Here is a 23,889-nt window from a genome sequence, read left to right as displayed (position 1 = left end):
GATGCTTGCGCTGCATTGCCCTGAATGCATGCTGCTACGTGGTGCTGGACACCGCTCCCCTTTTCCCTGCATGATTTCTTGTGCAAGCCTAAAAATCTTGGGGCTGTTTCGTATGTGGCAAGAACTGTTGTGCTAAGGAAAATGAATATGCTGAAAAGAAATGACAAAATGTTTAGACTACACGGGTACATTTCTTCAAGGAATATAACTGAGGATAACAAATAATGGCTAATATTGAGATAGTCTGCCTCAGCCTCTTGTATAACCACTCTTGGTAAAGAAGCATAAGTTTGGTTTTTGAAGGTGTGAATTTATTAAGCTTTAAACTATGAAGGATTAACATGGCTTTGTTCTACAGTAATATTTAAAATCATATGTCGTTTTCTGGGTTTGACTTTTTTTATGGCACTCTGGAACGTTGTTGGGGATGGCTTCAGCAAAATACAGGACTTTGATAAAAAGCAAGCTCAAGATAAATACCTCACAGGCTGTGGGCATTTGTTCTGTCTTCACCAGCATGTGAGGAAAAGGAAGAAGGACAGTTTCTGTCTCATCTACTGCAATTGCCATTTGTAACTTCACATGCTTTGTCATTCAGATCAGTCACTCGGGTGTTACACGCTGCCATTCTCTAAATAGAAGGAAAGGACATACTTCCCCTCACTCTCCTTCCCTTCCGTAAAAGGCAAATATCTCAATAAGCTCCTTTTACACAGTTCTTTGTTCTATTAACCACAGTCAACAGCGTTTCTCCCTGGCTGCCAGACCAAATCAGGAGATGCTTTGCATCGTCTCAGGTGTGTGCCTCTGAACAGCTGACCTTTACATCACTAAACAGAGCTAGCCTGAGAAGTGCGTAGAGGGCCAGAGCATCGTTGGCTTATACATCATCAGAGTTGTCTGTCTTTTGTCCAGTGCCATAAATCCTCTGTAGAGAGAACAATCCACAATAAAGAATGAAAATTAAATTGCTAAATAACAGCTCAAAATAGAAAGCTCTGTAAAGCTCACGATGTATTCCCTTTTTTTCCTGCCATTTTAAGCTATTTAGAAACAATTCGTTTCCTGCTTTGAATAGAGTTAATTTTGTCGCAGCTGTTTATTTTTGTTTTAACAGCTTTAGTTTACACAGCCCTTTATCATCCCTAAATATCTTTCCGATTTAGAATCTTGGTTTGATGCCAGTGCAGCCTCTGGGGCTGTTGGTGAATTAAGTTTGACGTTGCGGTCTCTTTTTAATCCCTGTTTGAGCTAATCTGTTTTGGTACATTTCAGAATGTTGCTCTCAAAAGACCGGTAACAGGCATAGCAGGAGTGTGGTGTGTTTGAAATACCTTGAGAAAACTAATCTCTCTTATATACCCATAAAGGAAAAAATGTGTGTGAAGTGCGAAATTCCTCCAGATAGTGTTGTGAGAATTTAATCTTCATGAATTCTCAATTATCTTACATTTGTAAGGAGCATGAAGCAATAGAAAATCTTAGAGCTCGGAGTGTTTTTGAATAGCTGTATGTCAGTAGTCCCATATCTTGTCCCACCCAAAAGTTGGGAATGGTTGTCTCCTGGGAATTTTAACTTCTTGCTGCTGATGCTGCCCTTGTTCAGACTTACTGTGAGCTTACTGTGAAAGTGCACCAAACACTCAGATTTGAGCTCTACCTTGTAGTGCTACAGGTGATACAGCAACAATAAATCTAGTTAAAAGAATAGTGTCTTTGCTTATAGAGCCAGAAATGGGAAATGACACCCCCAAAAGACTTGTCTCCTTCCTGAGAAATTTTAAAGAGTTTAAAAATTTTCCTCCTGTTAGAACTGGTGTGATAGTAGGCACGTTAGTGAGCACCTAGTTGATGTTATGTACATAGCTTGTCATCTCTCTAAATGCTGACAGAAAGCTGACAGATTCTAGAAAAGCTGCTGTTAAAAATTAAAGAAATAGTGAGAGGCCTGATTACCATAGATTTTACCCTGTCCTGGCTATATTTGAAGTATTTAATAGCTAGACTTAAAGAAAAGCAAAGGATGTGCTTAGTGCTTTTGAGGATAGCCGTTTGCTGAGCTGCTGGCCTTGCCTTAGTGCTTAAGTTCGTAGCTCTACCTCAGCTGTTTCAGACTGTGTGGGTGTATTGGTCAGCAGCAGACTCTGCCAACTGAGATGCTCTCTAGTTTCTAATGCCCATTTAGCAACCTGACGTCCCTGCTGACAGTATCTCTTCTTGCAGAAAATTCTGGGCTACATTTGTCTTTTGGGGAAATCGTCCCCCCAGCTCTGTTACACTACTAAGCTGTTTGCAGTAGTGGTGAAAAAGGCCATGAAAAGATGAAGGGAAAAAAAAAAAAAAAGGAGGGTGGCTGGAAGAGGGACAGTTTTCTGTTTTTAAGAGGAGGGATCATCTCAGCCATCAGACATCCCTTCCTTGTGTAGGCAGGGCTGGGGAGGCCAGTGCAGCTGCACTTGGCAGGACTGCTCTGAGAGAATTGCTGACATGTATATGCTGAGATAGATGTATATTATTTATCAGGGAACAACCCAATGAAAAAATAAATGAGGAGAGAATTTGTCAGGCAGGGGTGGACATAGTATTGCAAATTCTTGCTTGCACATTCTTTATCTGTACAAATCAGAGGTGTGTATCTCGTGTACCTTGGGAGGAAGGTAAGAAAGAGTATCCTTAGCACGTCTTTAAGAATATGAGCATGTTAGATCATTTTCTGCAGGACTGTGTTGTATTTAAAACACTGCATTGTTTTTTCTTAATGTTACTGCAGATCTTCATTTTATCTAATTTGTTCTCAGTTTCTACTGCTTATAGTCATCCTCTTCTGTCACCTTTGTCTCTTTCCCTCAGCTGTGAAGTGATAGGAGCAAGAGCAGACTAGCTCTTGGAAAAGCCATGGCTTTTATTCTTTCTTATTTATTTAAGTCCAGAGGTCTCCTCAGCTTGTGTCAGTCAAAAAATAAAATTGATGTCATTTTCCCAATTGGTCAGGAAGGATTCTTTTAACTTTGAAGGAGCTTTGTAAGGTTGGCCTCTGTATCCAGTCACTCAAATGCAGTTTAGTATAGACAGGCATCAGTTCATTCTGTTCTGTCCTCATTAAACAACAACAAAAAGTTACTCAATTCCTATGTTACTTTTATTATGAGGACTGTATACTGAGAGAAATCTCTGTGACAGCATTGAGAATGAAGTGGTTGTTGGATTATCATCAAGCACAGATGGGTGATGCTAGGGAAATCTGTTGTAAGCCCGAGGTGAGGTTTCTGATACAAGGTGTAATGTCTCATCATAGAAGAATGGTAATAAAAGATGAAGATGCCGTAATGAAAAACAAGTGATGACCAAGAAACAAAAGCCTAATTCTTACTGCAGCCCCTTGAGGTTTCTGATCTGTCTTTCATCCAGGCTTCAAAGATCTGGAAGTCCATGTGAGACCTGTTGAGTAATTCCCATAATTACTTCCATATTTTATTTCCAACAACTGGCCAAGGTCAGGCCCTCTTCTCCCACAACTAGTGATGCAGAAAAGCTATTTTAAAAATAGCTTTTCTATTCATCTCGGGAAGTGGCTAAGAGTGGTCATGAAACCCTTCAGTTAAAATCTAGTTACTTGTGGAGGGAGGTCTCTGCATTGCTCCTTACCTCCATCACAGAGTAGTTTGAGGAGATTCTGGCAAGGATGAAAGAGGGAACCTTTGCCAAAGGGTGATTTTCCTATTCCATATTAAGAAGATCTTTTGTTCAGCAAAGAGACAATGACCACTGTGATTTGTTTGATTTTTTTTGAGTTGTGGACATTTTATTCTCAGAAATATTATTTGTAATTCAGTATAGTTGTCTGGTGACCCTTCTCCTTGCATTTAGAAGTACTAAAGAAAGTTGCTTCTAGCCTCTGTCTTAGCTAGGGCCCTTTTGCAAAGCTGGGAAAGGCCCAGCTAGTAGAACTTACAGCTTCTTCTGTTACTGGCCTAGTCACAACAAAGTGTAGCAATAAGAAAGAGGCAGTGACTTTGATTTACTGCCTGAAGAGATTTATACCTCTCAGGCTGAACTAATCTAGTCTTACATCTCTTAGTGCCTCTGCATCATGGAATGGCACTGCTATGGATAGCCACCCTGCTCCCCCCACCCACAGCGCAGAGCAGGATTGCTGTGAATGCTAGAATTCCCTGGTTATTGCTTTCATGAGCTCTGGAATTGCCCGGAAGACAAGAAGTCTCCCTCAAAACAAGCTGCTGCATGGCAGGGAGTTGTTGAATGGAGACTGTTAAAACCAAAGCCATCACCTGAGTCGGGGAGGTAAAACAAAGGATTCAATTATTACTATTAAAAATTTTATTCATGAAGAGTTTTATTGATTTCATAAAAATATTTTTTCTTCGGGTAGTTCCTCTATTTGGTTTTGAAGGGTTGTTCTAGTGTAGGCTGGAAATGATATTCAGATGCTTTCAGCTCATCTCAGGAGCACTGCTTCATTCTGTTTCTGCTGGTGATACACATCAGAGAATTGTAGAAACTGAGGCATTATGAAGACTTTATAAAAACTCTGCATATGTTCCACAACTTGCAGCCCTTTTATAGGGATCCGGTAGACTTTGCCTGATTCTAGTGCCATTTCTTTCCTTTTGGCAGAAATACAGATGATTTGGGGTAACATTACTTGCTCACCAAAGGGAAGAAGGAAAGAGATTTGTATATAATCTCTACTTGATTTTAGGTGTCTAGATTTTAAAGAATCTTTCTTCTGTACTGGCAGCCTCTTATGATGAAAATCCATTGCAATTGCTTTGTGGACCTTGATATAAAAATAATTAAGAAGATAAACTTACTTTAAATTTTTCTTTCTTTGACTTCTAAGATCCACATCTGTGGCACAACAGATACTCGTGAGGGGAATGTGAGGATTTGAGTTTGTTATTATTAGGTAGAATTAGTGTTGTAGTAGCAGCAATTGCTGTGTTTTTTGTGGAAATAGTCAAGTCCATCTGTAACGTAGGAAGATTTACATGATCTGGGGGACTGTTTCAATTGGAGGAAACTTCAGTGCGTCACTTTTGCTGCCAGTGACTGGCCTGATTCTGCACCGTTCTGCAAAGTGGCTGAAGCATCACCGTATTGCATCTGTGGCCTCTGCTATTCAAACAGCAGATATTTTCAGATAAGCGCAAAAATTTTCCTATTCACTGAGAGAAGTAATGCAAATCAGAATGTCAGTTTTGATTTATTATATTCCTAGAGGATAGTGTGCATGGGTGCTTTTCTTATGAGGCTGTCTGTGCTGCAGAGAGATTTAATTTTCAGCAGGGAACGTATTATGCAGCTTATTTGATTGCAAATTTGATTAAACAGCTTTCAGCTTTATATTTCTCAGTTAGGTAATGTAGCTTTAGATACTAATTGCATAATTGGCTTGATATGAGTCACACAGATTGAAGGTACAGTGCATCTGGTCTGACTGCTTGTTAGCTTTAAGTGGCTTTATACAATAGCTGCCCTAGAACTGAATTTAACTCTTTCATTTATTGAGTTCTCTTCCAAATAACTTTTGTCTGAGGAAGAAGGATCTTCTTGGTACTCAGGGAATGGCCATCTTCATTCATGAAGTTTTGATGCTGGAGTATGCACGTTTTGTGGATTGGTGTAAGTTCTGACTGGTACACCAATGTGATGAAATAAAGTGATTTTTAAAACTCAAAAATGAGCGCATGGCACAGAAAACATCTTCTCTACCTGTTTCTTGTGGATTTGTTTTCCTGTAGAGGATGGTGGGAGGGATCAGTTTCCAGTCACAACCTGATCTGAAAATAGTGAGCTGCACAACTAAGATTCCTTCTTTCATCCCTCCATTTCACAGGCCTAAAAGATGCTACAGGCTCTGAGAGTGATGGTGGTGACTCTTGCAGTACAAAATCGGAAGGAGCCAATGGAGGCACGACAATCCAACCCAAAAAGGTGAAGGGGGTTGGCTTTGGAGATATCTTCAAAGATAAACCTATAAAGCTACGACCAAGGTCAATAGAAGTTGAAAATGACTTTCTCCCAGTGGATAAGGTACGTTAAAGTTAAGTTTTCATCCTGAAGTTCTAAATTCTGTCACTGGCCAGAACTTGAAGCTTTATGTTCGTTATTTCCTAATCTTTCTGTGGACAAGATTCTGCTTTTCTTCCTTTTGCTGCACACCAGAAAGTGAATTCCAGTGAGGTTAGCTGCCTGCAAGAATCATTACTTTCCTTAAAGATTTACTCCTCTGTTCATACTTCCATTGGCCTTTTTTCTAAGAAAATATTAGTTTAGAGAACAAGACTGGAGAGGCTTTTCAGATTTGCAGTTACTCACCTTATGGTTATTAAAAAAAAAAGCAGCTAATTCTTGTATAAACTAAGAGGGAGATACTGTCACTGTGTCATCAGTTTGCTGAAAAAAAAAGAGTAAGCTTTGGTAAATACCTAAATACCTTAACTTAGTACTGGATTTGCTGATTTTAAAATGCTTTCAAAAATCACCTGGCTTTGTTTAAAGGTATTAGTAAAAGGGAAAGCATTATTTTTTGTTGTCCTGAGATTAACACTTCGCAAAAAAATTTACATTTTTGAAGAACTGAAACAGACGGTCTTTGTAGAGAGCACTCTTTGTTCCAAAGCCTCAAAAGCTATGACTAAGTAGATCAGAAATAGAGACTAGAAAGCAAAATGAAAGGTTTCTAATAAACTGGAGGAGGCAAACTTAAAAAACTAAAAAAGAAGAAAAAAAAAAGTATTGATGACTCTAAGGTACGTTTATTAGGGAAACAAACAAAGAAGCACATTGTTTCATAATGAAGTAACAACCAAAGAAAAATCTGTGAAATTCATCCTTTAAGTGAGCAGTTAGATTTGCGTAGGGTTACTGATACACTGAGAAGTGTTAGGAGGCTTCTACAGCCTGCAGTTCTGCTATGGGCATAGTTACGTGATGCATTTTCTTTGACCCCATGGTGATTTTGAGAAGCTCCTGGGCAGCTGCTCTCGTTCCCCGGTGTGGCAACTTCTCATGTATTCAGTTGTGCTTGTCCAGTTGTCTGGAACCAGGCGCTTCATGAATTACGTCTTTTTGGCCCACAAAGCTTTTGTTGTTTAAACCTAGATCATTTCAGTGACCTCATTTATAGCACAGCACCTACCCCTAGGTCCACCCTGAGTTATAGCGGTACAGCAGAAGGGGAGATCCTGAAGAGGCATGGTGGAAACTTCTAAAGTTAGTTACGCTGAGGAAGAAATGTTTAATATTTTACAGTAGACTGCAATTTGGATTCTGTATAAGGAGGGTGGTGAAGAGGTGGGATAATCTTAAGTAAAGGGAAAACCTAGACTGTATTACTCTTTGACTGTTGCTAACTTCTTCAAAGCCTGCATGGTATACCATTTGCCTGCTGTTTCTGGGTGGGCTTATTGACTCGTGTGCGGGGATTTGTTAAAGTGCAGGATCAGGAGCAGCTGAGCTATATTCCAAGGGCACCTCATCAAAGAAGCCCCCACCCCAGGATACAAGACAGGGACAGGCCACACCTGGTGGTGTTCACCGAGGGCTAGCTAATGAACCTCCCTCCTGCAAGATTCAGGGAATGGGATAGAGAGCAGTGAAGTCAGCTGTGCATGGAGTCATCCTGGCGTCTTTCTGCAGCATGCTGTATTTGTGATCCTGACAACCTGCCAGTGTTTAAGGTGTGATTTGGCTTCATGAAAGCTTTGTAATTATGCTGAAAAAGAGTTTTACCAGCATGTGAACTTGGTTAATAAAATGTTTATTTTTTTTTAACACCATTTTGGAGGATTTTTTTTTTTACAATTTCATGGCTGCCTGCAATTTTGTTCATACAAGTCCCACGTAAAAATAATTGATTTGTATATAGGAAGCATCTGACAGCAGGCAGGCTTACACTCATGCATGGCTGTACTTACACTTTTTTTTTGGACTCAGGACATAAAAAGTCCTATAGCATCAGAGAATGTGTATTTTAAGAACGCAGTTGTACAAGAGGTAGATTTTAAATTATTCATTTCCTGTATACAAGTATGTAAAGGAAGTACGCAGTGCAGGAAGAAAATCACCTAAGATAAACACACTACTATAATTTACATTATAGTAGTAGTTATAATTGGTGTGTAACATAAGCATTCATTAGTGAGGATGATGCATATGTAGGCACTGACCAGAATATGAGTGTTGCAAAAAATTCACTTCTCCCAAGTCTGATACAGGCGGATTAGAATTTACGAATGATAAGGCCCTGTTAATGCCACGTGAAGGATTTCTTGTGTCTGCAGTTTACTGTAACTGTAGCTATCTTGCAGTGGTGATTGCAAATGGGAACTGGTTAAAGTAAGTTACATATCCCTTGAAATCTAGAGACCCTTGTTTTAATGTGAAGTGTTTGCAAAGTGCTTATGAAGTGGCCTTCGTTCCCTGAAGGGATGTCTTACACCACTTTATAATAATGAGATGTCTTACCCTTGTTTTTCATAAAGAAGAAATATTTGTGCAGCGTAAGTCAATAGGTTTGTTACCCAGTCAAAGATTAAGTACAGAATTTTCAGAAAATTTCTAAAATTTTCCATCCTACCCACAGACTTTCCTTCCTATGTCTTCAGATTTCTCCTAAAGTTGGCATCGTTAGTGGAAAATAACGGCTTCATTTTTGTAAACACAATCCATTATCTGTGTTTCATGTGTGCAGATAACTAAAAGCAATGCTTCTTTGCTGTCATGGCTTTTTTCCTGTCTAGGGTCAGGATGGCTGACCTTTGAGCAGTCCCATTCAGAGGCTCCAGCACTGTAGTTTTTGCCTACTTATAGCACAAAATATGTGATTCACTGACATGACATTCAGTCACGATTGCAAAACATTAACCTCCTAAGTACTTCTGCCTGCAAGAAATTCCTCCCTAGTCATTGTTGTGTTCTTTGCCATTTAATGCTGGCTGAGAGAGAGACAATCCTGTGTTAGTTTGTCATTCCAAGCAAGGTCATATTTAGCTTCAGAGCTCTGCAGACTGGATCAAAAGTGTTGCAACGTATGATGCAGAGTGCCAAACTGGTACAAATTTTTCTGTAGTGATGTAGTTTTTAAGGGTTTCTTTTCTGTGGTGTGTGCCTTTTTTCATCTACAAGTAGCCACAGTTTTTCAATAACTCATAAGCTTTTGAAGAGACAGAAACAAAGCTTTCCTCAATTCCTGCCTTTTTTTTTTAATTCTTTCTGAAGTTTGACAACCCTAAAACTGTTTCTGTTGCTTCTTCTTGATGCAGTTATTGGTGAAACATTTTATGTATTACTGTAATTATAGTGTTACATTTTTGATTTAAAATATTTCAGAACAACTACTGATTTTTTTTTAAAGCATCAATAAATTACTGTGAGGATTTTGTAACATGGGATTATTTAGAACAAGGTGATTCTCATGGAGAATGTCAGTCCCATTTACAGAAGAACCACCAGGGTCTCAGTTTATTGGCATTATTGCTTTGTGTTCTAATGTGTTTTCAATTTTATGAATCGTAAGTTTAGATCATATTTCACGCCAAAGTGATATGAGTTATTGGGGCATTAAGTTAAGAAGGCTTTTACACAAATATTGGCAGGAGTATGAGGGCAGAAGGGATTGCTGCCCCTTGAGTAGAAGCAGATACCATTAGGCTCTCCTGTAAATCACCAGGCAGTTTGATGTTCTCCCAAGTATTAGCCCAGAGGTAACAATGTAGGATATAGCAGCCCTTGTCTTTTAAGGTGAGCAATAAACTCCATAACTAGCGGCAAAAGTGAGGAATTGTGTGAAACCCCATTGGTTCTGTTGATGTGCAGAATTCATTGCTTTGCTGTTCTTTGTTCTAAAAATCACAGAAGCAGATTTTCCTAGGGAAATTAATAATGCGGTTGTGGGAGTTGAATTTGAGCAGTACCATCAGAGCTGTGCTTTTTTTAAAAAAAATAAAACAATGAAATACATATGCTTTGTAGTCCTTTTCTTTGCCTGTTTGCGTTGGTGAATCAACTACTGGCCACGTTGAAGTTGAACCAGATTCCTGAGACTTGGCTCTGTCAAATTCCCATTAATGAATAGGTGCAAGTGAACTAATTCACAATGCTGCATGTGACTGAAGACGTAACTTGCTGCCAGGTGAATTTTTAGAAGTAGTACAGTGTGTGTATAGGCATGTTGTATCTCCTGAGAAAATTCGATCTAATGCTGTTAAAGTAATACAAGTTTTATGGTCAAATAGAAACGCCTGTTTTACATGTCCTCCTTCTGCTCATGTAGCTTCAAGACGTTTATAAACAGGTGTTTGTGCTTATTTCTTTTTTCCTTTTTAATTTTGTAGTAGCTGATCTAAAACTTCAGTTTCTAGGTAAGACTTGCTTCCAATAAGATCTGTAAGTGCTTCCGTTGTTCTAACAAGCTATCACTTTTTCCTCTGCTGTATCTAAAAATAAACCTATGAAAGTAAAGGAAAATTAATTCAACCAATACATTCCTTAGTCTGAGTTAACTGTATTGGGTTAGTCAGTGAGTTGAGGCTTCAGCTGGAAATGCTGAAGGCCATTGTAGGTGAATATAAAATAAAAAGTCTTAAGAAGCCATTTTTATCTTCTGAAAACTGCCCTTACTTCAGAAGAGACAATTGAGAGTAATTTTTACATTTTCCATTTGAGATATATTTGTAGTTTTCTTCAGGCAAGTCTTTCATAATTGGGTAGCAGTGGTGAATTTGAGCAGAGCTAGATTTAATTAACAGCCTTTGATGAGGTCACATTAGTGTTTGCCAGGACTTAATGTAAATTATATACTCAGCCTTCAAACTGGGGAATATTGGAGCCACAGTAATGATTTAATATAAAGGGGGAGGCTGTCATGGCTCTAGATCCAGCAACTTGTAAGGTCTAGTTAACTGGTGTTTAGGGATCCTTCTCACTGCAAAACACTGAATTTATACAGAAATTTTAATTTCTGTATATATTTAGTATGTTTGGGAGAGGAGAAATGGAGAAGAAATAATGGAAGTAGACACAAGAGCTGTAAGGGCTAGAAGCTCATGTCAATTATTAAGTCTACCTGTCCTCTGCAATAAGATAGAAATTTCTGAACTCTGAGACTGAGTGCCTGCGAGGTCTGAGTTTCTATTTTAAGCTTTTGAGCTAGGGACCCAGAGACTGCTGTGAATGCATCGTGCTGACAGTCACATCCTTGCCACACCTGTTCTTTCAGTTCCTGCCTGGTTGCTTGTAGGAAACGTTTTTTCCCCTTAATTTTCATTTGTCATTTAAAAAGAAGTCTTTGAGAGGTGCAAGTTGTAGGCCCCTCCTGGCGGTTCTGGACTGGCCCGAGTCCTGCCAGCGCTGCCCAGTGGCACCCGTGCTGCGTGGCCAGCGCTGGCTGTGGGTGCTGCACGTGTGGGTCTGTGCTCTCTTCTGTATCGCAGGATAAGTAGCTCGCTGCTGCTTACTCTTCCCCTCTGATGCCTTTGGAGGCGCTTGCTCCCCTAACAGAAATGGTGAAGTTAGTGTTCCAAAGACTGAGATAATGAAAGGATGGATGCGAGCGAAACCACCTGGTACTGAATATGAACGCTATTAAAAACGCCTGCTGAGGCAAAGAGTGTGCCTCAGCTCTCTGCTGTAGCGCTTTGCACTTGAAAGCACAGGTTTCTGGCCTTCACTTACTCAGAGGCAGCCATCGGTGATGGTAGCAGCGGTTGTGGCAAGCAGCAGCAGTGTGTCAGACTGTGTAGGAAGAGAGGGAAGCACTCAGCTGTTCAAGCAGCATTTGTGTTTTGCTTTCAAGTTGCTGTCTGCCATAGTCTGGCGTCCCTGCCCTAACCATTTATTGCAGTGTGTCTTGCGAGGAAAGCTACAGGGGAAAAAGGACCCTGACCCCTTCTGCAGCTGTCGTGAGAGTAAGGCCGCCCGCAGTGGGGGCTCACTCCTTCGCTGGTGTAACTTTCCATTCCTTGGGTTCAGTGTGGAAACAGGATTTATGTGTTTCTTTCATCGTGCAAAAAAATAGCACATTTGCAAATAGTGGCTGATGTTCATGGGGTGCTGTGGATATTATAAATAAGTTCTCTAGAATGCTGTTACCCTTTCTGAAGTAACTAATTCACAGCAATGAGAAGGAAGGGTAGGAGAAATATGGCTGGCCCGTGAAATGAGGGACAGTCAAAAAGCAGCATGGCCCTTTTCTGGAGGCTGACTCAAAGCAGGACTTGGTACCAAGGGAATAGAACGGGAAATGGAAAATTAAAGAGAGGAACAAATTTGATAACCCTGGCTGGCAATGAGTCTCTGCTGAGTCACTGAACTGTGCTACATGAGTGAAGGGTGGCTCCTGATCTCCGCTATACTTCCTGCCCTTCCCTGCTCTCCCATTAGATATCTGTGCTTTCGTGTTTTCTCGGTTTGGTTTGTAATATGTTCAAGCTGCCTGAACAGTTGTCCAGGTATTGGTGACATGGTTCAGCTTTCACATCACTTTGCACTAGCCTTTCTTGGTGGAGGAGGTTGCCCACACAATGGTTTGGGCTGGTTGTGACAGTTTTTAGGCTTTTGTTTTCAATAAAGCAGCTATTGGATTCTAAATAAATGCAAGATAGTCATTGTCTGTGCCACAAGACTTTACATATATGTTATTAGTCTTTAATCAGAAACAATTTGTCTGTATGAAAAAAACACATCACGCATATACATGAAAACAATTTTCAACTTACGTTCATAACTTGAGCTACTTGAAGAATATCTGAAAATAGAAACAGAGTAGTGAAGAAGTATTGATAGTACCAGAAGTTACTCCTAAAAGTGATGTGGAAAATCTGGTCTGTTCTCCCGAGGGAGAGCACTGGGCTTCTGCCAGAATGCATTCTCTTGGAGGAGCGCTCTCTGGGAGGGAATACTCCTGATTTTCAGTCATGGTTTTGATTAGGAAATCTTAGGATGCTTCAGTCTGAAAAACAGGACATGTAGGTTTAAGCTAATGCAATTTTCTTTCATAAGAGGGAAATAATAAAAGAATATACGTTGTAAGTTGCTCTGGATCACCTGATGATGGATAGCTCCCTAATCACAGTAAATTTCTAAATTTCAGTTGAGTGTGTACCATTACCAAGCCTTATACCCTTCCAAGCATTCTAAAAGAAGAACCGTTTAAAACCCCAAAATGCAGTGCTTTAATACTTTAAAATAAAGCTGTTTTCCTGAGTTCCAGAAATACTTGATGGAGACAAAAACTGAATTTCTAGGAAAGATTTGTCACATGTTTCAAATTCAATACAGAGAAAATGCTTCAGAAAGTACTGAACATTACTGACATGCAAGCTGACTTTTTGCTGATGAGCTTCAAGAGAACTGGTTCACGAATTAATACAATATAGTATGTCTAATAATAGCAGTAAAATCTACCTAAGTAAAATCTAAATAGTATAAATTGATATTAAAAAGAACTAAATTTGTGAACAAGGCTTTAGGAGTAAACAGTTTCATAAACTCTATCTTAGTGTTTCTAAGTGAAATGAATTCTTTTTTCTTGCCCCACTTGTATTCTGTTGGATAATACAATTTTGATTTTTAATTGTTACACCTGAGTTGTTTTTTAAACTTTAAAAATATTATAAAAATTCTACTGAAATGACATTTGATATTCTTAGCACACATGAACTTTGAAAATTAAAAGAGCAATTACAGTTATGCAAAAAAAATAAAATAACCCACCTGACTCTGGAAATTACATAATAACTTTCGTGCTTGCTGAGATGTTATAAAGACTGATGAACTTAAACCAAACTGAATATAACCTATAAATTACCAAGAGTAAAATTTATATGCTTATCTTTTGCTGTCTATTTAGCTTCATTAGTTTGTGGAATTTTTCTGAAAGGGTTTCCTTTTTTAATTTTCCCTAATCAAGAATTATTTTTAAAAAGTCATACCTGACTGTAGTACTTATACTTCTTTATACTCATAAATTGTGTAAATTATAAATGTGTTACAGGTTATTCTTCTCTCTTAAAACTAATACCAGTAATTATGTGTTTTCTGGAACTGAAATTAATGACACATTGTAATATAACTTTAAAATAATTTGTGACTGGAAAACAGAAGTCTTCAGGAAGGAGATTGCAGGCTCAATAGGCCTTCAGACTTGCTCTGAATCACTCCTGAACCTGTTCTGCAGCATGATGCAGGCACAGGGAGTGTTGCTGCAAGAGATGTTGCCTTTCCTGTGAGCCACCATCTCCTGCTCATTTCCAAGCTCTAAATATCCTGATATTTTTTCTGGTGATTTGTAATTGCAGTGATAGCCCTATGCAGATCAGTTGAGATTTGCTTTCAGTATAAGGCCAAAGGGGATCTCGGAGATCACCTGATCCAAGCCTTTCAACTGGATTAGGACCAACTATATATAAATAATCCCCAGGGTATGGCTGTTCTTTAAAAAAGCATCCAGTAAAGAAAATTGTCTGTCCTCCCTGTGTTATTGTATTTTGCTGTTGTAGCAGAAAAGATATTGTAATATCCTGGATCTGCAAAATAAGTTTTTTCTTGTTATTTTTTGTAGGAACCATGTTGAACAATTTGTTGTCCTCCCCTTTAAAAATCTACTTACTGTCTAAGTTTATCATGCCCTTCCTTACGCAGGTTCTCAGAACTAGAGAACCATTTTTTTTGCTTTTATCTTTTTAATGCATGAGTTCAGAGGCTCTTTTTCTTGTCCCCATAATTGTGTTGGCAGTCCCGTGAGAATGCCTCTGTAAAGAATGGGCTGTATGTGTATAAGGAGTGTGTTCAGTGTACCTAAGTATGTCCACAGTAGAAATGTGTGTAAATGCTTACTGAATAGTGTATAAGGTCAAACGGGAGTGAGAGTGTATAGTATCTTATGGCTTGCTTAACTATAAATCTTTAATTTCTTCCAGATTGTCTGAGAAGCCCGTGATGTGTTTCTCTCCCCTACCCTTTTTCAGTCATTTTAAAGTTGAATGTTTGTGAGGAGGCAGTGTTAAGAATTTATAAGATTTGCATGGAACAGAGCGTTGTCTTAGTGATGTTTCTTGATCATCTTTCTTTAAAAACAAAAGCTAAAACAAAGGCATAAATGAAATTTCAGCTTGTTTTTTGTTTGGTGTTTTTTTGGGTTTGTTTGTTTGTTTGTTTGTTTTTTTAACAGAAAGACCAATACACTCACAATTTGTCATAAGCTCATTTTCCTGTAGAGTTATTTGCAAGACTTTCTGTCTGGGCTATTCACAAGGAGTCTGTACATCCTCACTGACATTGCCTTTCCTAGCTGTCGGTCTCAAGAAGCCAGCAGAGACTAGGCTGGCTTGGGAAAGGAGAGGAAACTTCTCACTGCAAGTAAGCAGAGGTAGGAAAAGCTCCAGATTTCCTGTGAAATAAACAAGTGGAACCTTTGTTTCCCCGGGATGGCCCAGAGTGTGAGTCAGTGTCAGGGCTGGGCTCCGACTCGAGCTAAGCTGAGCTCATGCAAGGAAGGGGCAGGACTCCAGGGCTGCTCTTGGACGCTTGGAGCTGCTGAAAGGCAGCTTGGCTTCACAATGGGAGAGGAGGTATTTCTTTTGCAATAAGTTCGGGTTTTTTTCTGTGGTTGTTTAAAACTATTGTAATATATATATTCTGTAGAGCACTCAATTCAACTGCAGGCTTCCTTGGTTCTTCTGCACACTTTGTAGATGTTGGGTAGGTAAAAAGGAAAGAAAAAGAATGCTGGGGATCCTGAAGTCCATTTTTGCTATAGAGAACCCTATTAAAATAGGGGATTACTTCTGTGTGAAAACATATTCTGTGCTGGCTCTGTTTAGCTTAAGTTTTTTTCCTTTCAAACTGTTTGGCCATTAAACGTACACAGATGGTTTTTATTTCTATATGATTTGGTTTCAATTTTATTACTCTAAAGAATAATGCAACTTTACAGTTAAGCAAGACTAGTTGCACAGTCTTCAGGATATGTTGCTCTTTCAAATGTTTGCTTACTAAACAAAAAATCACCCCCGCCTTTCTTTTCCTTCCCAAATGCACTCGTAAAACTGCATTACTTCTTTTTGGCAGAAAAATTTCACTTCTGAGTGAGGTGACATTTGGAGTCTTTTGTACAAATGAGGAAAACTGATACAAATGTTTTTTGGAGAAAATGATACTGGGATAATAAAAACTAAATGGAAATGATCCTTTCCTTCAAGAAACGGCAAGGAAAACTGGCATCAACCGATGCTTGTAAAATTTTATAGAAAGCTGAATGGAGAAACACCAAGTAAACTGTTTAATGATTTGCAGATACTTTGGGGACTCTTGGTAGAAAAATGTTAATTTCCCTCAGCTTTGGCTTTTCACAGCTAAAGTTGGTCAGCTGTGTGCAGAAATGAAGCTACAAGTTTTCCAAGTTGCTTTTTCTCTTAAAATGTGCCATGTGTCTTTCTTTTTTTCTGCCTTAAAAAAAGAAAGGGGGAAAGGAGTAGTGCAAAAGGATCGTAGAGCAGCCAGGCACTCGGTGGGATAAAAAGTCTGTAGGTGAATTTCTAAAATGCCTTTTTAACTCCTGGTTGCATGTGTTTCTATAGGAGGTCAGTGGCAATTTGTGTTTCTAAAATAGTGCTTAAATACTATGGGCATGAGCTTATATTATTACAGTTAGTTGACTAAATGCTTCGTAAAAACTTCCCAATAAAAACCAAGAAGGGGGAGAGAGGACTCAGCGCCCGGGGAGGACGTCCTGATGCAACAGTGACTGGTGGCCAAGTAGGGGCTGCTGGTGCCTGCTTTCTGCTGGGCGCTGGGCTATTTGCCACGCATTGGCCACCCAAAGAGCAGCAGACCTCCATAGGTACAGCTGACAGTTTCTTATGCTATGCAGCAGCCTCTGTACCTTGCTGAGAAGAAAAGCTGAAACACATGATATTAGTCATTTTGCATTTGTGTTTCAAGTTTCAGAGCTTCATTCAAAGGAAAAGAGATGAAATTCCAGTCAGTAGAAAGAGAACTGGATGGAGATGCTAATGCATTTTGCTTTGTCACTTGTTGCTCTGCAGTTTTCTCTGTCAGAGTTTAAAGTAAAAATATCTCCCCAGTTTGCCTCAGTAACTTCTGTCCTGAATTCAGTGATTCAAGGTGGGGGAAAAAGAAACGCTAAAAAATGAAAATTAAAGATAATCTGAGGAGAAAAGAAGAAATATAATACAAAAACGGAAGAAGTATTTGCTGTTATCTGTAAGTCTGGGACTATCTGCATAACAGCATGGGTTTAGTCTTTTTAATCATTGAATTTGAAAAATATAATTGAACAGGTACTTGGCAGTTTGTTGTCAGCATCATACATTTCACAAAAAAAGCAAAGAAGTATTGTTGCACTTTAAAAAGAAAGATGTTAAAGAAAAGCCATTCCCTGCTTATTGTTTTGCTAGATTTTTTTTTTTTTTGAGAAATTACAGTAGCCGCACTGCTTTCCTTACTGCTGCAAAAGTAGGTGGAGATCCATGTAGCAGTTGTAAGGTTCATTAATTTTTGTAAAAGAGGGAGGTTTCATAACAGCAGTTTGTAAACAGGATGGTACAATCTGGATCGTGCTAGTTACCAACTGCAATCTAGACAGACATGGTTCTCCTGGGAAAGCAGGAAGAAATTTAATTCACTCAGTGCAGACTGACTAAAGAATTCTTCCTAGAGGAGATGGAAATTAATTGTGAGCTGCAACCTGCAAATGGTAAAATTCCTGGGGAGAGGTGCAAGGCAACACGATCTTTTACATTTGTGTGAGCCACAGTCAGTAAAAGGGGAAAATGAAAAATAAATAAAGAAGAATTATCTGCTCATAAAAAAATACTTACCTTCTTTACGAAAGCACTTTCTAGCATTGCAGATCTGCAGCTTGAGGAAGAAAGAAAATGAGGTTGTTCATACAGCTCATTTTGATGTGCACGTTTTCAGTGTTTTGAGATGAGGCAGTTGGCAGCATGCTGTGTGGGTTTCATCCTGTATTTGCTTTTTTTTTAAATTTCATTTGCTAAAGTGTTTTTACTCATCAGTGATTCAAATATGGCTTGCTTCATTTGTTTCAGCAGCATCTACCTGATCTAAACTCTTCCATTCTCTTTGTCACAATTAAGCTTTTAGGAAGGCAGATTTTTAGTTCATTAATGGTTTGAAACTGACAGCCTGACAGCATCAAATGTCAGGATTCCAAATTTTACAGAAATTATGAATGTTCTAAAGTGTGCAAGTTAAGACACATAGGTTTCTCTCCTGTCCAGCCTATCCAAGCACATAGGTGGAAAAAAGCCTCTCTATTCCACTCTCTGCCCATAATTTGAAATTTTAAGAACTTGTCAAAATATGAAGTTACAACAGCTTTAGAGTCTGAACTCACCTGCTGGCAGAACAGGTTTAACTGTGGAGAATAGGGTGTAAATAGCAAAATGTGCACTCTTCTGCTCTCCAGGCTACCCAGAGTTTTAATGAAAATGATGTTTCAGTGTTCATATTCATGATTTTGTTCCTACCCCCTTTTCCATCCAAGAAGTTAAAAATTGGCATTGCGTATATTACCTACTTATTTCTTTGAATTTTATTTGAGATAGTGCATATTTCTCTGGTGACTTGCATAACACTAATGAAGATAGTCTTCATCTGTGGTTTGTAGACTGCTGGTGGTCTGCTAAACACCTGGTAGTTTTAGTGCATGGATAGCTGGATGGGACATTTGGTGCTGGCTCAGGTCATTTCTTAATGGAGCTTAACAGCTGGAAACAAAAACTAAAGTAATTTTCCATTTAAACAGTTCTGAAATTGCTGAAGAGATGTTTCATCATTGTAAATGGGGAGTTAGGAATCTGTGAAACAGTCTTTCTAATTAGGTGTCTTCCTCACTATGAAGGTTTGAAACTCATCTTTTAACACAAAAATACGAATTACATGAATGTGGAAGATATAAACAGTTACAGCTCAGCATAAACATCAGTATAATCGCTGAGGGAACAGTGTGTATTCATACAATGAAATAATAAAAGATTGTGCATCTGAAGACATCTTAAGTCTATAGCACTTTCTCAGAAAAAGTTGGGGACAGTTCAAGCCTTTTCAGACTGCTTGACAGAGTCAAATTTATTCAGGAGGTTGGGAAGTTGTTATGAGCACTTCACTGGTAGTGTTGTGGTAGGTGTAGTCCATCTTACAGGTCAGAAGATGTTTGAGATGGCTAAACAGGAAATGGAAATATGTATTTCTGTACTCTGGATTTGTCATTTTCATTACAATAGCTGACTGTGAATCCAGTGTTTGCTTTTTGTAATCTTGCAGACTCATAGTGGGTTTCTCTGCTTCTGTGGGAACTATAGAAGATGGCCCAGGAAAGCAGACTTGCATATGCCATAAAGCATTCTTTAGCTCTGAATTTTCTCCATTGAAAATTTCTGTAGTGGCCTACAGATCAGAGGATTTGAATTAACCTGTAGGAGTTACAGCTTTATAATTTTGAAGACTTATTACATGAAGTATTATTTTCTCCATATATCTTTGTTCTCCCTGTGGATTTGCTTCCTTTTTATCTAAAAAACTTTGTGTGATAATGTTTGGAGGGAGAGAGGAGCTGGAGTAATCCTTTGAAGTATCCCTTGTGTTGTCACTTTGGTTTTATGTCACCTTGCTTTATTTAGATTTGCTTTCCAAATTGTACCGTGTTCAATATTCCATCTCCGTATGTTAAAGAGTGAGATTTCCAGGGAGCTGCAAGATCTTGAGACATCTGTAGTTCACATCAGAACTGTGCCTGGGCTGGGATCGTGCGTCCAAACAGAGGTGAATATTGGAAGCCTAGGGAAGGGTATCAGAACAGGGTAAACACACAAAAAAACATCCTGCAGTGGGTCTTCACAGCCTCTATTTGTTTTAAACTTTGTGTTTAATAACCCTAGTGGATTTTTTTACTCATCGAATTGGGTAGTCATGTTTTCATTGCACGTAACATCTTAGCATGTGTAACTCCTGTGAAAGAGTTCCACTCAGCTGGATCACACGCTGTGGGAAGGAGTCACCTCCCTTTGTTTTGAATGTGGTACCTGCTAATTTAGTCTGATAGCTCTTTACCACTGGAAGAGATACTGAGTGAGTCCTCCCTACCTACCAATGCCTCTCCTGATTTTTATAACTTGGGTTAAATCACCCACGTGTATCATTTTTTCCAGGATGAGGAGTCTGTTCCATAGGTTTGATCATTCTTGGTGCCTTTCTGTCTTTTCCAGTTCCTTTAGGGACTGAGATAGGTTGTGTGTGAAGGGGAAAGGAGGTGAGAACTGCACACAATGATCTAGGTGTTGGATGGATTTATACAGCATTTTGATAGCTCTTTCCATTGCACTTTATTCCTTTCAAAGTATTTACAGCTATGTGTTTCAAAGCTCATCACTTCTGTCGACAGTTAGCGTGTTTCCTCCAAATGTGTAATTTTACTTCTATCGGCACTGAATTTCTGTCTTTCCCCTTTTCTGGATCATCTGTGAACATGTGGAAGACAAGAGCCTGGATGTAGATCCCTGAGGGACCTCACTGGTCACCGTGATGAAATCCTGCCTTTTGTTTCCCGTCTGTTAATCGTTTATTTATCCAAGTTAATCTTTTTAAAAATGGATGAACAGTAAACTCTTTCTAATCTGTATCTCAGTTTTAGTGTTTAGCATGTGGTTAGATCACAGTTTCAATCTTCTTCAGGAGCCAGGACCAGCAACTTTAAATTTGGATGTTTTAGTGAAAATTGCTGTGAATCGGCCATGCAAAGTAGAAGAGATCATATTGGACTTCCAAAAAGACAGCTTTGTATTGCTGTAGCACTAGTATTTATTGATTAGATAGCTGGGTTTACAGATTTATTGATAGATCTATAGATAGATCTATAGATAGATATAGATAAATAGATATAGAAAGATAAAGATAGATCTATAGATAGATCAGCTGGCTGCTGTTCTGGTGGGTAATATGCATGGACTACACAACTAACATTTAAAAATAGCAACTATCATGAGATTCTGTTGACTGAATTTAGATGTCTACAATGTTGCTAGTACTCCAGGTTTCTTCACAGTCTGTAGACTGTGAAGGCATTATTAGGATATGAAAGGCATTATTAGGATATGACCTTTGTTATCCCAAAGGAGAAGTCAAGATGAATTACATCCTGAAAGGGCTGTTTACCTCCAGTGACAGAAGGGAAGCCTGCAGCGACTGGGCCATATGTGCACATCTGGCTCATAGATGATGTTTAAGTGAAATGAATTCCATCATGAGTAACTACTTCAGAACTACAACATATTGTCATTTTACATCTCAGCAGCAAAACTAGCTGAATGCTGTTGTACTGAGAAGTATAACCAAAACCCATGTGAAATGTGATAGACTCACTTGTAGGTAGAATACAGCAGAAGAAAGGGTCTGTATGAAACCCTAAATTTTAAGATTTCCTAGCTTTTGAATGGCTAAGTAAGAAATCATGCTGTATGATCATTAAAATGATGAGTAATTGTGAATAATGTGTTAAATAGATCCAATTTGATTAATACAAGATAAAAATAATAATATAGTAAAAGTTTCATTGCAGCACCTGGTGCTTTCTCCTAAAAAAAAAAAACCACACACACCTGGAAAATCTACCAAAGACTACTCTGATCTTTGTTTCTTACTCATTACCCATTTTTGTTTTAAAGAACTTTTTCCAGAAAAAGAATAGACTTTTCATTTCTTTGTTAAATCACTCCTTTTCTGTCCCAGTAAGTGATTTTGTAGGTCTTCTCTGTATGTGATTTCCAAATACTTTTTGACCTAATTAAGTAAAACACCAGTAACTTCTTTCATTAAATATTTCAGAACTTCTTAGGCTGAAAAATAAAATAGTTTTTAATCAAAGCAAATGTTACTATTCCTTAAGTATTCACAACATTTATTCTTAGGCTTGATGTAGTTTAAGTACTTTAACTGATGAGAAGAGGTTGTTTTGCTTCTTTTTTTCAACTGTAAAAAAAAGTACATCACAAGAATAAGCATCTGTGATGAATCAGAAAACAAAGCCCCAGGAAAATCATGTTTTATTCTAATATTTCCCTTGTTTAGGGACCTCTGTGCTATTTCCTTTGCTCTGTTTACTTTCATTCTCGCTTGGCTGCTTGGATTCCGCTGCCATGACAGTGAGTGACAGATACTCTGACATTCAGTACTCCATTTCTAGGGCACTAAGTGAACTGGGTGTAGCGTAATGTAAACGCAACCTGTTTACTGTTCTCTGGAATGAGAATTAGGGTACTGTAGTAGGATTTAGGCTGCCGTGCTATTTTTGTCCCTCATTTTTTTTTCTTTTGCATTCAAGAAGTAGCTTTTGTATTTGGTAAAAATGTATCAGTTTCTGTTAGAACACTAGAAAACACTTTTCCCCCAGATACCTTTAGTTTTTCTGCATATACATCCTAATTCCAAAAGGCTTTAACATTCAAGCAGGGTATACTTGTTGACTACTTGAACATTGCTTTCCAATGAAGCAGTGCTGGCATAGTAGCCAGTTCCCAGAGGACTGATGTTCATGAACAGTTACAGGGCCTCCAGCTCTTCACTGTTGATTTGAGGCATCTTGTCTGCTTTGTCCAAACTTCTTAATAGTGGTTAGAGTCATGCTGATGGCTGAAATGATGTTCATTTTCAAAGAGCTCTGATGGGATTTGTAAGACCAGGATTTCATTTGGAGGGACATCTTTAATTTAGACATTTGTTGATTTTGTCTGGATAGAGAGAATTAGGGTGCCAGTGGTTCGTATGCCTTTCACAGCACCTAAATACAGGGTTTTGCAACCTTGCTGTAGAAGGGTAAAACCTTTCACAAGTAAAATCTTTTTCAAAAAAGGAAAAAAATTTATTTATTTCTTTACAAAGATATGCTGTAATTCAGAAGGCTTATGTTCATTCAAGTCCAAAAGTCGTCTAGTGTGGTAATCAGTTGGAAAAACTGCACTTAAGTCTCCTGGAATATGGACTAAGTGTGAAAAAGTGTTCTTTTCAGATTGTCCGGTAGAAGGTGATATAGCTTGACTATGTGCAAAGAAGCTATAGTATGAAATTTAAAAATACATGAATTACTTTTTTGTCTGCATCCTGTGAAATATTTACCAAACATGCCAATAAAGAAGTTCTGTGGGTGTATGCTATGTCTGATCCTGTGGTCAGAGCACCTGTTCTTCATAGAAATATCATCTGGTATGTAGAGCTGAGTACTTGACTGTTGTTTGTATTTTGTCTTTTGAATTATGTGAAGGCCAGCACTACTGTAACCTTTCCTTGAGTTGCTGTAAGCATGGTCAAAATGTGATATGCTGGCCCCAGGAATTACGAAGGCACACTGTGAGATGCTCACCATGCTTTCCTGATGACTTAAGCTGGTATAAATGAGCCCTGCAACTGAGAGTTGTGCCTTATCCCTATGACCATGATTTTTCCTGCCTCAGTTCTACCCAGTTTGTGCAGCTGTTTAGAGAAGGAGAGGTAACATTAAAACTCTCTTTTGTACTTGCTTCTCCTCTGCAGTGCTTTTTAACATGGATCAATTCCCTCCCCTCGCAGATACGCTAATGTTAAAGAAGAGGGGCCAAGTGGTGGCAGGAATCAGCAGCCCAGGGTGGCTCCCCAGTGACATGGCCACCTTCGGTGGGTGGGCTTGGGTAGCGCCCAGGCTGTTCCCTCTCTCTTTCTCACAGCAAGTGAATCATGACACACCTGCGAGACACCAATTATGAGACATGCTGTCTCTCTGCTCGTACTTAAACTAGGAGCAGAAGAATACAAGGATTTTGCTTGCCTGTGCTTGCAACAGTCTGGTTGTGATTG

General features: G+C 38.8%; 1 protein-coding gene across 4 annotated transcripts in view; it reads left to right on the top strand.

Moving 5' to 3' along the window:
- The window catches only part of SH3KBP1 (SH3 domain containing kinase binding protein 1), a 240,223-nt gene that overhangs the window by 134,758 nt on the left and 81,576 nt on the right, over window positions 1-23,889 (top strand). For all 4 annotated transcript variants that reach the window (XM_075429147.1, XM_075429157.1, XM_075429163.1 and 1 more), the window contains one exon: window positions 5,858-6,054. In XM_075429147.1, coding sequence (XP_075285262.1) covers window positions 5,858-6,054 — 197 coding nt within the window. The remainder of the gene's footprint in view (window positions 1-5,857; window positions 6,055-23,889) is intronic.

This window comes from Opisthocomus hoazin, chromosome 1 (assembly GCF_030867145.1).
Source record: "Opisthocomus hoazin isolate bOpiHoa1 chromosome 1, bOpiHoa1.hap1, whole genome shotgun sequence".
NCBI classification, from domain to species: Eukaryota; Metazoa; Chordata; class Aves; order Opisthocomiformes; family Opisthocomidae; genus Opisthocomus; species Opisthocomus hoazin.
Note: the sequence above shows the minus strand (reverse complement) of the source record. Positions and strands in the feature narration are given on the sequence as shown.